This window comes from Pipra filicauda, unplaced genomic scaffold, assembly GCF_003945595.2.
Source record: "Pipra filicauda isolate LSUMZ 115617 unplaced genomic scaffold, ASM394559v2 scaffold209_size2725305_pilon, whole genome shotgun sequence".
Lineage (NCBI taxonomy): Eukaryota > Metazoa > Chordata > Aves > Passeriformes > Pipridae > Pipra > Pipra filicauda.
The window spans coordinates 1410478-1427096 of record NW_024104320.1 but is presented as its reverse complement, the minus strand read 5'-3'; the positions used below and the strand labels follow the sequence as shown (position 1 = coordinate 1427096).

The following is a 16619-nucleotide window of genomic DNA, read 5'->3' as shown; positions in this document are numbered from 1 at the left end:
AGTTTGCACAAGTTGCATCCACAAGAACTTTCCTGTCCTTCTTCAGAAAACAGTAAAGGGTGCAAAATTTTAGTCACTCTGTCGACACAGTGCATGTTCTCAAGATTCTGAAGTTGGGGAGATAAGTTTAAGTATCAGGGTTGCTTTCCCATAGGAAGCCTGAGAGATTCCAGGGACTTCCAAGCTTCACACTGCAGCTCTGCTTACACAGACATGCCCCTTTCACAAAGCTCTCCATCTAGGAAGACGAGAATGGGGTGTATTGCCAGAGTAGTTTTTCTCTCAGCCCTTTCTCACATCCTTTACACGATGATCTCATTGTTTGTCCTATGTCCTATGACTTTAGTTTTCCCTACAGTAAAACAATGTATTTAAACATCCTTGTAAACTTTCAGCTCATTGTCACAGGGTGATGCTGGGACAGTGACATTTGCTCTTCTTTCAGCCGGTTTTCCTTAATGAAGTCCTTGTGAAACTGCCCACAGACCCTTCAAGCGATGAGCCAGTTTTCCACATATCACACATCGACAGAGTTTACACACTTAAAACTGACAACATCAACGAGCGGTGAGTAGTGACAGTGCAGATCTGAGCCTAAACTTGCAGATCGAGGCTGCAGGCCGTCTCAAGTGAGCAGACATGGGGGGCTCTCAGCTCAAGAATAGGGTTTAGTCCCTTGGTCAGGAAATAAACCCACTTGACTCTCATTTGAATGACAGGTTTTCTCTGATTTTGTTCTGCTTGTGCAGCAGCTCTTGCAGTGGAATCCAGCCACATCTGCTGCTCCTTGATGTTACTGTTGTATACAAGAATAGTTTAGGGCTGCAAAGTCCAGCATCCCATAGGATTTTTCCCCAGTCCTAGTCAGTTTTTAATGTGACCCAGCAGTCTTTAATAGAACAGCAGTTCCACTTTGTGTTTATTTAGTCTGATTTGGAATGTGGCATTAAGATTAAATCCAAAACCTCCATCACTTTAGTCCAAGACCTAACTTGATTTGTGATGCCTCTGAAACCCAGGGGGGGGAATGGCCAAAGAGATTGGGGCAGAGTCACTGATGCTGAAGACTTCCCTGCCTGTGGCATGACCCTGACTGTAGGGATTGCTCTTTGCAGTACTGCCTGGGTCCAGAAAATCAAAGCGGCGTCAGAGCAGTACATCGAAACAGAGAAGAAGAAACGTGAAAAGGCTTATCAAGGTACCTACAGAGTTCTGTATTTCCCTCTCATCCACCTGGAGGATGCCACAGTGTCTGTGCAGGATCTCCCTCTTCAGATCTATTGCCAGTTTTTACAGTTCCAACCAATCCATTTATTTCTGACCTCTCTGTTCCCAGCTCGCTCGCAGAAAACCTCAGGAATAGGACGTTTGATGGTGCACGTGATTGAAGCAACAGAACTAAAGGCCTGTAAGCCCAATGGTAAGTGAGGGAAACAGTCTCAGATCACTTTTATTCCTGTAACATTTGGAAAGGCTTGCTGAGAGGAGTTTGGTGATTTGGGAAACACTGTGGTTCAGCTACAGTTTCTGTATGAATTAGCCATTCTTTAGCTTCAGAGGAACAAGTGAGGAACCAGCTCTGTGCTGCTGTGGGATATAGGGATTGCCTGATCCACATCTGGGCAGCAGCATCGATGTGTGTCCAGGAAGGCTCCAGATGGAGGGGAGGTTTCTGCACTGCAGGGGATTTTCACTCCCTGTTCTGTGTTTAGGGAAGAGCAACCCGTACTGTGAGATCAGCATGGGCTCGCAGAGCTACACTACCAGAACCATGCAGGACACCCTGAACCCCAAGTGGAACTTCAACTGCCAGTTCTTCATCAAGGACCTGTATCAGGATGTCCTGTGTATCACCATGTTTGACAGGGATCAGTTCTCACCCGATGGTAAGTGTGGACATTTAGGAAAAGCAGCAGTTCTGAGAGCCTATGGCTCTTGACTGCTGCCTGGGAAGTGTTGTGTGAAAGCAGTGCCTCAGGACACAGGAGGTTCAGTAGCCTTCCAGAGCCAGCAGCTCCAGGCAGTCAGATTTGATTCCACTCTGGCTTTTATGTCAGTCATGGTTTGTTTTTTTTTTTTGGTCAGACTGGGCAGACAGAGAATTTGAAAGCAGAAATTTTACTCTCTCACTGTAGGTGCCCAAAAATAAGGTGCCAGGTTGTATCTGCACGGCAACAGCTTGATAAGCTTTCTTGTTTTGCTTGGAAACAAGCTGTCAGGTACTCCCTAAAAGCTTAAATGCTCTTTCAGGGCTGACATGTGGTTGATTATTGCAGATTTGCTAGGAACTGCCTTGACCTGAGGTGCCATGTGTGTAACTGTAGCTCAGTCTTTTCTCCTGTGAGGTAACATGACTTTGGCTGCTTCTCCCAGCTGGACAGCAGAGTCTGCTGGTTTTTCAGTTCACACTGAGCCTTTTAATGCACAGACACACACAAAGATGTTGTATAAGAAATGGCCACAAAGAAGGTTTATGATTTCTGAATAGAACTATAAACCTACTAGTGGTAGTAATTGTTCAAGGTCATTGTTCTTGAGAGAAGAATGATATATAAGCTTAATAAAAGTTGGCTGAGCCAAAACAGTTGATTTTTTTTATTGTCCTTGTGGCATCTCAGCTGATTTGTAAACAGCTTCTATCACCTAACTCTGACCTGCCAGCTCTAAAACTGGAGAACATTTGAAATTGTGTTTCTGAAAGGGTATTTTCTAAGAGTGTTTTTAAAGCCCTAAGCTCAAACATGACAATAAAGGCATGTTGTCCATCCTAAATCCATAGCATTTTTGTCTTCTAAAAAGACCCTTTTTTGTCACTGCTGGCTGGTTTACACAGGGCTGAGGGCCAGTCAAACAGGAAACCTGGGAGCAGTGCTCTGGAACTGAACACCTACTATGCAGCATTGCTGCTTAACCTGACTCAGGTTTGCTAAGCTGTCCTTGCCTAATGAAATGTCTTACTCACCTGCCCAACAGATTTTTTGGGTCGCACCGAAGTTCCAGTAGCAAAAATCCGAACAGAACAAGAGAGCAAAGGCCCCATGACTAAACACTTACTGCTGCATGAAGTTCCAACTGGAGAAGTCTGGGTGCGCTTTGACCTGCAGCTCTTTGATCAGAAAGCACTCTTCTAAGAACAACTTCTTTTAATTTATGAAGGACAACTGAAGCTGACAGACTGAATATCTTTTGGTAAAAGATTCCTTGCCCCACGCTGGTTATTAAGCAAGAGTTCCTGCTGCCTCCGTGTTTCCTCTTAGTTCCTGCTTGTGCTTAGTTCCTTGCAGTGTTCCCAGTTGTTGCTGATCTATGCAAACACAAATGTTACTGTATATACAGTACTATAGCTCAGTGCCTTTTTATTATGTTGGAATATCGTGGGTTTGGATGCCAATGTTTCCATTTTCAGGGCCATAAAAAGTATTAAGTAGAAATGTGGCACCAAGCTGTTTGTATATTTTACCACTTGGTCTGACAGACAGACTGAGGAATGGTTTAAGCTCAACACTGGAATCATTCCATTTGAAATCCTAAAAGTGATATCCACTGGAATCTTCCCGTCTCAGGATGATGGTTTTAAAGGTAAAATGCTGAAGAAGCCTTAGTACTGGAGAAGTCTCCAATATATTGTATATTCTTTAAGAATCAAGTGTAGTTCTTTACTTGACTTAGTTCTGCACTGGAATCAGTAACTGCTACTTGATTTTAATTTCTGCTTCAGTTTGATTCATCATTCTCTGCTAAGACAATGTTGTTGTGAAGAATAACTAGAAAAAATATTTTAAATACTGTGACCCACAATAATGTGGCAAAATACTCTTCAGCTTTTGGGGTTTTTTTCCTAAATATAAGTTATTTGTGTACATTTCCTTGGTCTTGCAGACCTCCATGTGAATCTTGAAGCTTTGACATTGCCAACATGTATATAGAGAGTAAAATATAAGTTTATTAATGTAATTTGTCTACAGATGTTTATTGATTTTTAAAAAGTATATTTTATTGTACAGGGGAATGTGAAATAATGAGAAAAACTTACAGGATTCGTTCAAGAAATGTTTATTACAAGTTTAAAAAGTTTGCTTGGGGGGAACTACACCCCAACACAAACCTGTAAAAAGAGCTGGTTGAAAGCAAAAGCTTTCTCTTGGCACCAAATCAGGGATGGTTAAAAAAAAAAAAAGTTTGTTTATAGAATGTTTGATACATTGTAACCATTTTACTGCCTCCTTGAGCAGCCCTTTCCGCGGGTGCAGCAATTCCTCCTGAACTCTGGCAGTTTCCCATGCAGTCACCATCTGTGCACCCTCCTTACTGAGTCAACCTCTGTTACTTTTAACAGTTTTCTGTGGTTCAGTATTTCTAATCCTAAATAAAACTCAATATTGGCAACTCTTGAGAGATTATGTCTGTACAGTGATTGGAGAATAGAGGAAATTCTGTTTTTCTCTTTCCAGGCTTTGAGACCAGAGTTGCTGTGCAGCCAGACCAGGGGGGAGATGGGACCACACTGGAACGGGAGAGAGACTGGTTTGTGGGGCACTGGCTCAGCTGCTGCTCAGCACAGACTCTCTGAAAAGCACTTCCCATCTCCCCTCCCCTACTTATTTCCTGCTTTCTCAGAATGTATGTTAAAAGTTTGATTTACTGCTTGTACACTGTGTTCAGGAGAGAACACCAGCACTGTTTTTGTTGAGCTGAGCCTAAGTTAAATCTAAAACAGCAGATTTTGGCTTGTAGAGCATGAACTGGAGCTGGCAACAACAGAAGCAGCATCCCAGACATTTCTTTGGCTGCTGAGTAACAACATTTCAGAACCACGTTCAAGACAGTAAGTTTATTGCAGCTTGCCAGAAGACCTGGCCTGTTACCACTTGCTTTGGCAGGAGATGTAACCTAAAGTGTACCTTCTGATGGCTGTGCTTGCTGCTCTGGTCAGCTGGGGGACAGGTGACATCATTGGCTCTCGCTGTCATTGTGGTGATTGATGACTTTCATTCTTTAAACAGAAGTAAAAACTATTGCCATGCTCCTGTAAAGATCAGCTGAGCTGCCAGAGTAGTTCCTTCTACAGAGCACACACACAGCTTGCCTGGGAACTCTCCAGCCCTCCTTAGACAGAACACACTCCCTGTGCTGCTGCAGTGGATTTAAAATGAGGAAAACAAACCTCCCCCCTGCCATTGCCTACTGTGCCTCCAAATCTGGGCTTAGTATGGATCCAAACCACATTCCTGCTGAAAACCATGTTCAAATACTCTTGGGCTTAAATGCACTAGGAGCTGGGACCCATATTTGTTCAGGTAATAAAACTAGAATGTGTTTCCCTACAGCAGCACATCAGTAACATGCTCTGCCTCCTAACTATGAACTGCCTGCTGGTCAAAGGGGAACTCCAAACCTCACACCTTCCAGCAGTCTGTGCACGTCTTCTGGGAGAATGGATCATACTCTGATGGGTCAAAATAGTCCAAAAACACGTAGCCCTGTGGGAGAAGCAGGTACTGGGTCAGGTCTCAGAAGCCTTAGGTGATACAATGGTGAGAGCAGCCAGCCTGGGTGGAACACAGCCTGTGATGGACAGGGTGGAGAAAAGGACTCCCAAATTTTCATACACTGCACCTCAGAAATAAGGTGACTGAAGTGTAACAGGAAAATTCCTCTATCCATTTTAATTTATCATAGGCATAACTACATAATACATGATTTCATGGAGCATCCAGAAATAGTTTCAGGCTAAGATGCTAACCTTAACTAGGGCAGTCAAGACAGTGGAAATTTCGGTCAAGGCAAAATGTTTTGACAGAGAAGGAAACAGCTGTTGAAAAGAAAAAAAGAAAGGAGTGGGTAAGCCCTCAGCAGGCACAGCCCTAGGCAGGTCACTGGTCTGGGTTCATGAGCTGGCTTTTCCATCTAGACATAAGAGTAAAGACCTGAGCCACACCTCATAGTCCAGGTCACAGCTCCCTCTCATCAAAAACTGCCTGCAACAATCAACATGTTCTGCAGTTCAAGTTCCCTATAACAAGCACATAAAATAGTCCTCCCTAATATTCGTTCTTACAAAACCTTGGAAATGAACTTTTTAATCTTTCTTGTGTGGGTGATTCTCCAGGGATCCCAGGAAGGAAGGGAGCATTCAGCCCACGGCCTCCTAGATCTCGGCCCTACACAGTTCTTCATGGCAATCTGTGGATGTGATTTCAAGACTTGGAAAAAACCATACTTTAGCCTGAACAGCTCAGGAGCTCTGCAAGACAAGTCCAACCAAAAAAAAAGTGGGATCTACAGTAGATTTAAGAGGTCACTGTGCTGAAGCAGCTCACATGGAAGTGAGCCAGGCCCTGAGGGCCTGTGCTGTTCTCAGACACTCGGGAAGCACCGTGGGGCTTCTCTACTGCTAAGTGTGAATGCTGCCTCTGCAGGGGCCTCTGCTCCTCAGGATCTGGCAATTCCCCACACAACAAGCAGCAGCCACACTCATCATCTCATGTTTCTGTCCCTGGAAAGCTTCAGGCCCTAATAGAGCTCAATTTGCAGAGTTTTAGTGCCACCCCTTGGTTTATTATCACATATCACCCCTTTACAGGCTCTGCTGAGACCTCAGTGGATCACGGAGGTGCTTTGCTGCACTCCCAGGTCTGATCCCTTCACGTGGTCGATGCATTACCCCTCACACAGCCCTTGGAATAAAGCAGAGTAAAAGCTCTTCAAAATGAGTCAGGGGGGTCTCTTTCTCTGCAGCACACAATGCCTACAATAGCCTGGACTACCAGAAGCTGAGTTGTAGCTAACACAGCAGCAACCCAGGCAGGGGAATCCCCTCTCCTTGCAGGCTGCACTCTCACACTGCCATCTTCACTCTGACCAACCATCTCGTTAGGCACCTGCAGTCCATGGCCACAGGACTGGAGGGGAGGAGGAGCGAGAAAGGCAGTGAAAAGGAGGCAGATTTGAGGCAAAAACCCCCACATATGAGCAGGTCCTTGGAAGAACAGGGAGTCAAGGAAGGGAGGTAAAGGAGGAGAGGTCAGATGGTGTGAAAAAGGCAGATGAGTGAGCTGACAAAGACTGAGATGGAGGGATTTGGAAAAAGAGTGAGGAGAGGAGGAGAATGGAGGAAAGGGGGAAAAGACAGCTTTGGAAAGCAAAGGGCAGTGAAGATCTTGGAGGAATTATCAGAAGCAACAAGAAGATGGAGACAGCAGTGGGGAGTGTGACAGAAGAAAGAGGGGCAAAACGGATTTATGGATGGAGTAAAAGAGTTGACGAGAGAGAAAGAGAGCAAGAAGAGAAGACTGGAGGAAGAATAATAGACATGGAAAGAAGGAATGGACCAATCACAGGCATGGGAAGGTCAGTAGATCTGGGAAACAGGAGGAGAAGCCTAATAGCAGGGAAGAGAGCAAATGGACAAAAAGAAGGGAGTGAGGGGAAAATACATAGCCAGAAGTCAGTATATTAACCTGTATATCTACAGAAATGTTTCAAGTTCTGCAAAATGTATCATGTGCTGCCACGGTCAATGCAAACTTATGCAAGTAAGTTGTCCTGTAACTCCGAAGGGCTTCAACCTGCTCTGCAGACATGCTGATGATAGAGCAGACACCACAGAGCAAGGGGAAAAGGTGGAGGCTGATCGCTGGTGCTGGTGCTTCCCTTCCAGGAGGACACATCCCAGCACATCAGCCATTGCTTTTGGAGGACACCCAGCAAATTCCTGACCTGACACAGAAGCTTGGAAGTGGACTGATGCAGACCCAGATATGTGCAGTACACCCAACATATCCTAAATCCTAGGACATCAGCAGTAAGACTGGTTCAGGTCTTTGTTGTTCCATGCAGTTTAAATGCATGGGTCTGTCACATCAGGCCTTTGAAAAAGAAATCATTTGCTCTCGTTAAAACAACGCAGCTTCCATGACATTTTCATTTCTGGCTGAGAAGGTTGTTTACAGTCTCATGACTCCACTGTGCAGTGGTTTCCACTGACAACAAATTCCTGCTCTCAATAAACTATTATCATTTTTATGTAACTGCTCTTACTGCTCTACATTTCCATTCCTGAGATGCAGAAAATTGAGTTGTGGGATTTGAAACTCAACAGTGGTGTGAAATTCAGAGCAAAATGAAGAAAACCAACAAGTATTTCCTACAGTGACTGCACTTTTTCTGAGTACTAAAACCCATGGAACTACAAAAAGTTGGGTCTATTGCCTGTATACAGACTTCAAGAAAATTGTTTGTATCTCCCTGTTCCCACATTTTTTTCTTTTATGAAGCTTGATCAGTAGCATCCAAGGCCACAAAATCATTTCATTCGTGCTCTGCCAACATACTGCAGTAGTGATGTAGCTTAACTTCTGAGACATGAGAGTGCAGTCCACTCCCTGCTCAGTCAGCCTTTGACTTCAGCTGACAGAGCTCAGTTTTTCCCACTACATGATCCAGATCACAAAGGGAAATACACATCAATATTCAGACCCAAGCAAGGCTATTGTTTGTATCTGATGGTGAACTTAAACAGCTCTAACATCATATGTCACCATTGCAGAAGTCCTTGGGAAAGAAAGGTAAGTTACAGATAAGGTGCATCTGAATTCCAGGCTACTCAATGGACAGCAAATAGCAGCTAAACCCCTGATCTTGTCCAAAGCCCTCCCTATGCAAGCCTCTCCATGACAGAAATTTACTTCTCCTTGATACCTTCTTGTTACAGTAGTTTAAATATTGAGACAATTGTTCTTGTTTCCTTTTCTGCATTTCTTCGATTGACTGGCTGCCCATTTCGTCCTCAATTTTCTGCAGCACCGGCTCTAAAACATCCTTAAGCCATTCCTTGTACACGATCTCCTTCTTTCTCAGATTTAGGAAATCATTGTGCCTCAGGTATCTGTCCACCTCCTAAGTAAGAAATGCAAAATAAAACCATACAAATTATTGGCCAAGCACATTAAAGGTTTCACAGGTGAAGGCTGACTGGTCTCTGCTCCAAGAGGGCTGTTTTCCAGCCCTTCTTTGTGCTCCTCCCTCTCTCCACTTCCCACCACTCATTTCCAACCTCTCACTTGCAAGAGCCCTGGCATTCAGACCCTTAACTTTTGAAACTGTGGTGCAAGACTGGCAGAAAATTACTCACTTTTTCCCATCAGGTTATTGAGCTGAAATCACTGCAGAACAGGGGGCTGATAAGCAGCAGACTGTGCAAGACAGGCAGCAGGAGAGGGACCCTCTCCCTGCAGCACTGGCAATCTGCTAGATCAGATCAAATCAAATCAGATCAGCCCTGCTGCCCTTTGCTCACAGCCTTTTGCTCACTGACCAACTAACCACACCCACAGAGCAAATATTAGGTGCAAACAGGCAGGTAAGTTACCTATGATTCACATTTAGGGTTACTACTTCAGTCATATCCAGAGGAGAGGCCACAAACTCATACTTCTAAATCAGTTTTTCAAGAATACAGACAATTAACATTTTCTCACAAATCACTGACCAGAAACTAGAACACATTGACATGCAGGAAAGCACACAACAAATGAGAAGAGGTACCACTTCTTACCCTCACAAAACAATTTTCTCTGTCCAAGATGCACTGAACAGAAGCAATGATGTCTCGGCTTTGGTCAGGTGTTACCTAACAGAACATTAAAAACCCACATGAAGTAAAAGCAGGACTCAGACTAGGAGTCAGATTTACTTTAATCACAACACCAGTGATTATTTTGAATTCAAAGGCACATTATACCATAACCCAGCTGGCAAATCCTTGTGAGACTTGCTCGGAACAGTGGGGATAAGTAGCAACAGAAGAGTGTTGGAAGAACTGGAATGGGAACAGGAATGTACATGTTAAGACCATACATTTCCTTGGCTGCTCCTCACCATGACCACACACCACTTGTTCCTTGCCACTGTTGCTCACCTGTGCCAAACACGTGTCTCATAAACTCAACTCCTGCACTGCAGCCAAGGAGCACAAGCAATACGGACCAAATCCATCTCTCACCTGGGGATGGAATTCCTGCAGGGAAGATGAGGGGGGTACCTCCCCTGTGATCAGGCTGCACCAACTCTGTGGGTTAACCAGAGAGACCTTGTCTTCACGAGTCCATCAGCAGCTTCTACAAGCAACAAGTTGTCCAAGTTTTGGCTGGGATAGAGTTAATTTTCTTTCTAGTAGCTGGTACAGTGCTGTGTTTTGAATTTAGGATGAGAGTAATGTTGATGTTTTAATTGTTGCTAAGTAGTGTTTACACTAAGCCAAGGTTTTCTCAGCTTCTCTCCCCACCCCACCAGTGAGCAAGCTGGGGGGGTCACAAGGAGCTGGGAGGGGACACGGCTGGGACAGCTGACCCCAAATGACAAAGGGTTATCCCAAACCTCAACTGAGCTGGTTTTACTCAGGCCTAAGCCAGAGGCAGGGCTGAAACGTTCACATTTCACCTGTCTGACCTGCTGCCTCCTCCTGCGGTTTCCACAGACGAATTCAAAGTCATCCCTGCTGTGACTTTCTTCTGTTGTTTAAAAACTGAGCTACAGCCACAGCATTTTTGCACAAGCCCACCATGCCAGCGGTAGCACAGACTCAAGGAATGCATTTGATGCACAGAATGGAAAATTAGCCTGCTACTCCCTGTGCTTAATATTGATTCTTACTTCCAATAAACAGTGTAGTTTCCAGTCACATCTGTCTTGACCTTGCTGACCAGCTCCACACTCCAACAGGTTTATTATCCTGAGATAAGCAGGACATCATACATCAGACCAGGCAAGGAATGGACAAGTAGTATTAAAAAAACCACCAAAAACAAATGAGAAGAGGAAATCTAAATTGCTGGCACATTTTAAGACCCTTTCATCCTACTATTTGAAGCAACTGGTATGTTGTATTACACCTGACAAATCTACTTCACATAATCACAGATCCTTTCTAAAACCAGCACCGTAACAGCAGCAGGGAGACAGAGCCATCACTCCAGCTGAGAACCACCAGAAGAAAGTACTCAGAACACACACTGGTGAGTAGGTGAAAAGTCTTCCTTCAGGATGATCCCTGTCTGAAGACTCCTTAAGAACCAAAGGAATTAGGTCTCCTTTGACTGAAGGAATTCAGTCTATTCTCCCTGGAAAAGAGCAGGCTCAGGGAGAGCCTCATCACAGTACTTACAGAGCAGCTACAAAGAGGATGGAGGTTCTCTCTGCACCAGAAGCCACAGGGAGGAGACAAGGGGTAAGAGGTACAAGTTGCATTGGCTGAAGTTTCATCTCAATATAAGAAAGAAATTTTTTAGAGTGAGATCAATCACTGACTGGAACAACCTCCCCAGGGATGTGGTGGAGTCCCCATCACTGACGGTTTTCAAGATGTGATTGGACAGGGTGCTAGACAACCTCATCTGGTGTCTCTTTCCCAAAAAAAGGTTGAACCAGATGATCTTTCCAGGTCCCTTCCAGCTGAGGCTGTTCCATGAGTCCGTGACTAGTCACAAGCTTGTTTCAGGTTTTATGGGAAACTTTTCCACATACCAAACTGCAAATAACTCGATAAAGCTGCCTCAAAAGGATGCAAGAGCTTGATAAAACCCATTGAGTTGGTTGCTTTTTACAGAGTTCTTTGTTCTTCTCCATGACAAACACATCTCAGATTTTGCAGAACTTTGCAAATAATTATTTTTCATTCCTCCCTTCATAACTTCCATTTCATTCCTCCACTCATATCTTTGCACAACAGAAGCCCTTCTGTGTTAGCCAATCTTTGGCAATAATTTTCTTCTGCAGTCAGAAGTATTTGCTGTGACACTCTTTGCTGGTGCTGAGGAGAACCTCTGGATAAAAAGGTAAAGAAAGGGCGAGGTCTGCATAAAAAGCCAACCTGCTTTACAAAGATCAGGCCCTCATCCAGGTTCCACAATCAAGCTACAAACTGGGATGGAGCAGTAGGAAGTAACATACACTGCAATAACCATTTCTGAGTGTGCCCAGAAGGGACAGACTGAGACATAAGGCTCCTGCTGGCTCACAGATGAATTCAGGCACATACCAGGGACGGCAGTCTGGCACAGACAGACAGACCAGAACACTGTCCAGAATTCAGTGGGATTAGGTGGCCAGTTCCAACACAGAAGCCAAATTACACACAAATACTGTCCAGAATTCCGTGGGATTAGGTGGCCAGTTCCAATACAGAAGCCCAATTACACCCGAATACTCTGGGATCCCAGTTATAGATACTGGTTTCCTGTGATCCTTCACAGTAGAACCTACAGCTGAAGAACTGTTGGGAGTCACTCACCTGCCAAGGCCGTGGCTGATCAGGTTCTTTCACAGGTCTCAGATGTGTCATTATTTTTAGCCAGGGAGTCTCTGAGCTGCTCACACTGTGCATGGTTGGAATAATCTGGGAGAAACATTAAAACAGCCAAAAACATACAGAAGTATTGTATAAACAGCAAAACCTCATTTCCTTACAATTCCTACCAATTGATGAAGCAAATCTCTAAAGGAATTCTAACTGCTGCATTCTCCTGTCATAGCAAGTAAAACAGAGATGAAGCATCAGGTTTACAGTCAGGTTCTGCCTCTGGTGGGACTGTCTGTCCTCATCTCCACAAACAGTGGACAGTACATTTTGTTTCAAAGAACAGTGGTTCACAAATCATTCCAGAATGCCTGTCAGCTTTGAAAACATTTCAGAGTTATCAAATTCCACCTCTGGACTATTACTTATTTCCTTTGTGCCTTTTTCAGGCACATAAAAGTCACTTTGAAGTAACTGCTACATCCCCCCGGGGATGGCTGCATTTTAGTGGGTTTTAAAGTCAGTTCTACCAGACAAAGCTTATGGTGAAGCATCAACTCTGAGCTTCAGCCAGAAAATTCCACCTCCTCTCTTGTATGTGCCTCAGTATGTCTGAATCGATTTATAACAGAGACAGGAGAACCACAGAGGCAAAATGCCTTTTACAGGAACCTCCACTTAAACATCTTTATTTCAGATTCACTGGAGACACACTGCTTCCAGGAAACAATGGATTCACAAAATTACTTAAGTAAAGAGTGGAACAAAAGAAAAGCTTATTTCTGCAGAGATACTGACCTCAAGTCTTCAGCCAGATCTTTCAATTACGAAAATATATTCTGTTCTTCAATTATTTTTTGCAACATCCAGTTAAAAGAATCTGCAAAGACTCTCCAAATCAGATATTCATAGAAGGTAACAATATTTTTTGCACAAGACAATATTTAAAAGTTTACTCTGTCCAACCCAGCACTTCACTGACAATATCTGACTCCCAGCTGGCCTCTCTGGACTGCAGATTCAAATCTCTTACCATCGGTTCAAGGTGCAGTCTGCAATCTGTATCTTTATTTGTTTCATTTCACATATCCTTGCCTGGATATTCCCGCTTCCTCACAGAAATGCTTTCCTGTCTTTTCTGATTGAAAGAGTCAGAAACCACAGGAAAGTGTGTGTTGGAGGGTTCTCAGGAGTCCCAGTCCCATGCCAGCTTGAAGAAGAGCAAACCTCACAGACAGGATTGCTCAGGGCCTCGCCCGGCCAAGTTCTGAAAATTCCCTTCCTCAAATTTGAAAGCTCGAGTCCTTCCCTCCAACTGCTTCTATAAAAGAAAAATCCTCATTTCTGCCATGTAAGCCAGGTAAAGCCAAATTAAGGGGAAAAAACAATGTAATGCACATGGTACCAGGGACTTTCCTTCCCTCCTGCATAACTCTGCCAGATTTCTATTCTGTCATCAGACACAAAGAAAACTAAAAATTTGCAGTGAGTAGGTCACAACATCCCAATTCTCCACGGAATTTTTTCAGCCCCAGTAAGTCAGGCTCCAAATCCAGAAATACACACTGGCCTTGGCAGTGTGGCAGCCCAGCAGGTCCTTCCTCTATAGTGATTCCCCGCCCTCTGTACAGAGGATACAAGAGATACAGAAGAAAACACGGAATTATAATTAGGACACAGGATTTGGAAAGCAGGTGTCCTGCCACTTTCCATGTGGAAATGAACATTTTTTGTCTACATGTGCCCCAGTGGCCCCTGCAGAGAGCTGTGCCATGGAGACTGGTGTTCCCTGTGAGAAGCCTCCTGCTCTAAAAACAATCTCCCTTTTATCCAGACAGCCCAAGTCTACTGAGTTCCAAGAAAGCATATCCAACCTCCTGGTGTCTGAGGAGCAGGGGAAGGATTCTCACAGTTTATCCTTCATCCTGCAATAATCAATTAAAGCAAACAGATAAATGACAGTACATAAACCCTGATTAGCACTGACCCAATTTCTGATACAAAATAACAGGCAAACAGAGAGGACTGAAGCTGGGCTGAACTGGGGTGCTACAGATTTGGTATGAGACAAGTCAACAAACCTTCCTATGAGCCAGAGATCCCACCCACCTGCACAGGTGCCATGGGCTCCTTGGTCACACTATTTTTGACAGATATCCTTTCCCTCCAAGTAGTTTTGTTCTTCTGGGGTAGGGATGCTGTAAATCCCTGGACAAGTTTGAGGCGAAGAAAATACATATCTTGATATTTTAAATTACAAATGACATAAAATACATATTCTAATATTTTAATTTCTAATCTTACAAAACAAGTAAAATTAAAAAAAAAAAACCAACCATTAGGCTCTTTTCTGTCTTCAGTAACTAGTATTAAGACTCCATCCATCTCACAAAGAAAGGTTGAGCCTTTCTCTGAGCACAAAGCAAAGGAGGTGTTTGATCTCATCACAGAGAATTGGGACCCCAGGGGAGACAAAACAGAGCAAACACAGAGAACCTGCCTCTGCAGCAATCTGCCCTCAGGAACCCACAAGTGGTAAACACTCTAACTGCAGATTTTTTCCCCCCAGTCTTCATAACTCAAGCTGCCACTGAGTCCTTTCTTTTACTTCTTTTACTTCTTTGTTTGGAGTCTTGCTAGGAGACACCAGCTCTCCGTGACTAACAAAGGCAGGGCCCACTGACTTGAGACAGCAGCTGTTTTTCAGGTCTTAAAACTAAAGGTTTAACCACAGGCTTGGACAGAAATACAGTAAAGCATTTCCAAAATCTGAGTGGATAAAAGAAAGATTTGCAGTTAATGTAGCAGTTGCAGCCTGCAAATGCCAAATCCCATGAGCAGGTTGGCTGTTCTGTAATATTAGGACGTTTGTTCTACTGTCCCACATCCCTGGAGGTGTTCAAGGCCAGACTGGATGGGGCTTGAAGCAACCTGGTCTAGTGGAAGGTGTCCCTGCCCATGGCAGGGGGCTGAAAACTGAAAGAACCTCAAGGTCCCTTTCCAATTCAAACTGTTCTCTGATTCTGTGAGAGAACCAGTCTCTAGTGCGAGCAGGGCAGCTCTTTGAACCCTGCAGCTTGTGAATGCGGAGCTAACAGATAACATGTGCAAGGCCTGGCCCCTGCACCTCGGAGGCAGCGATCGGGACCAGGCCAGTGAGAGGAGAACCCCGAACCCCCCGACCCGCACCCTGCCCGGCCCTGAGGCGGGTCCCGCAGACCGCAGGGCAGGTGAGGGCGGGCAGCAGAGCTCTGCTCCCCCCACCGCCGTGCCGGGGTCCCTCACCGGCCCCAAGGGCGGCCAAACCCTTGGGGAGCCAAACCTGCCCCGCTGGGCACAGCCCTGCTGAGGGGAAAATGGCGGTGCCCCCCTACCCTCACGGTTGTTGTAGAGCCCCTCCGTGTTCTTCCGCCGAGGAAAACAGCCTCTCTCCCATTACCCACAGCCTCTCGGGACGAGGAGGCACCGCCCTCGGGGACAGAGATGGGGCAGCCCGGCCGCAGGGCCGGCACCCGGACCCTGTTCCCGGGCGGAGGCGGGACGTGGGCACGGACACGGGCACGGACACGACCGGACCCCTCCGCGCGCGTCCGCACAGCGTCCCGCGCTGCCATGGCAACCCCAGCCAGCGCGCTGCTCCCGGCAGGGCTACCCACCAATCAGAGAGCGAGAGTGCGGCCAGTGAGCCAATCAGAAGCGAGCCGAGCCCGGCCGAGCCGAGCCCGGCCGAGCCGAGCCCGGCCGAGCCGAGCCCGGCCGAGCCGAGCCCGGCCGAGCCGAGCCCGGCCGAGCCGAGCCCGGCCGAGCCGAGCCGGCGAAGTCCGGGTCACTGGTTTATCCAAAGTTCACTAAATTGTATTACGAGATTTCACACATTACCGTGCAGTGCTAGCCGTGACATTAAATTTGAAACTGAAGGCAGCCAGAGATACCAGATGAGGGAAATGTGAGGGTTTTTTATCTCAGCGGCGCTGAGCTGACGCAGAGATCTCGCACTAGCCAAGTGTCACATAAAAGGGCGGGTTCCTCAAAACCTTTATATTTGATTTTTTAAAATAATATTATTATGATTGATTTGTCAGCGCCCCAGGAAAGACAAGTTCCTCTAGCCCGAGCAGCCTGTCAGCGCCCAGCCCTGGCCCTGCACGGGACACCCCAAGAATCACACCATGTGTTTGAGAGCCTGAGAGCCTTGTCCAAATGCTTCTTGAACTTTATCTGCTCTTGAACTGTATCGGAGGGTGGGTCAACCAACCTTTTCAGGGATACCAGCAAAGTGTCAGAGCCAAACCCCTTATTTCAATTTGGAAAGAGAGACCCCTTG

The 16619-nt window shown here is 45.5% G+C and overlaps 2 protein-coding genes across 11 annotated transcripts in view; one reads left to right on the top strand and one right to left on the bottom strand.

Moving 5' to 3' along the window:
* The window catches only part of ITSN2 (intersectin 2), a 91149-nt gene extending 86756 nt beyond the window's left edge, over window positions 1-4393 (top strand). For all 8 annotated transcript variants that reach the window (XM_039380959.1, XM_039380961.1, XM_027749255.2 and 5 more), the window contains 5 exons: window positions 446-567; window positions 1116-1198; window positions 1337-1420; window positions 1713-1886; window positions 2974-4393. In XM_039380959.1, coding sequence (XP_039236893.1) covers window positions 446-567; window positions 1116-1198; window positions 1337-1420; window positions 1713-1886; window positions 2974-3131 — 621 coding nt within the window. In that variant the 3' untranslated portion in view covers window positions 3132-4393. The remainder of the gene's footprint in view (window positions 1-445; window positions 568-1115; window positions 1199-1336; window positions 1421-1712; window positions 1887-2973) is intronic.
* FAM228B (family with sequence similarity 228 member B) lies at window positions 4038-15860 on the bottom strand. Of its 3 annotated transcripts, none has more exons than XR_005563422.1 (8): window positions 15670-15860; window positions 14405-14503; window positions 13094-13175; window positions 12290-12394; window positions 9557-9631; window positions 8701-8898; window positions 5396-5480; window positions 4038-4993 (listed from the first exon to the last, which is right to left on the bottom strand). XR_005563422.1 is itself a non-coding variant. In XM_027749263.2 (8 exons), exons 4-8 carry the CDS (start codon window positions 12380-12382, stop codon window positions 4967-4969), a joined length of 471 nt encoding a protein of 156 aa, XP_027605064.1. In that variant the 5' UTR covers window positions 12383-12394; window positions 13094-13175; window positions 14405-14503; window positions 15670-15860; the 3' UTR covers window positions 4038-4966. The 3 variants fall into 3 exon arrangements, 2 of the variants coding, with proteins under 2 accessions (XP_027605064.1, XP_027605067.1); XM_027749263.2 differs by having other exon boundaries at window positions 5403-5480; XM_027749266.2 differs by lacking the exon at window positions 9557-9631 and having other exon boundaries at window positions 5403-5480.
* Between the last annotated feature and the right edge of the window lie 759 nt (window positions 15861-16619).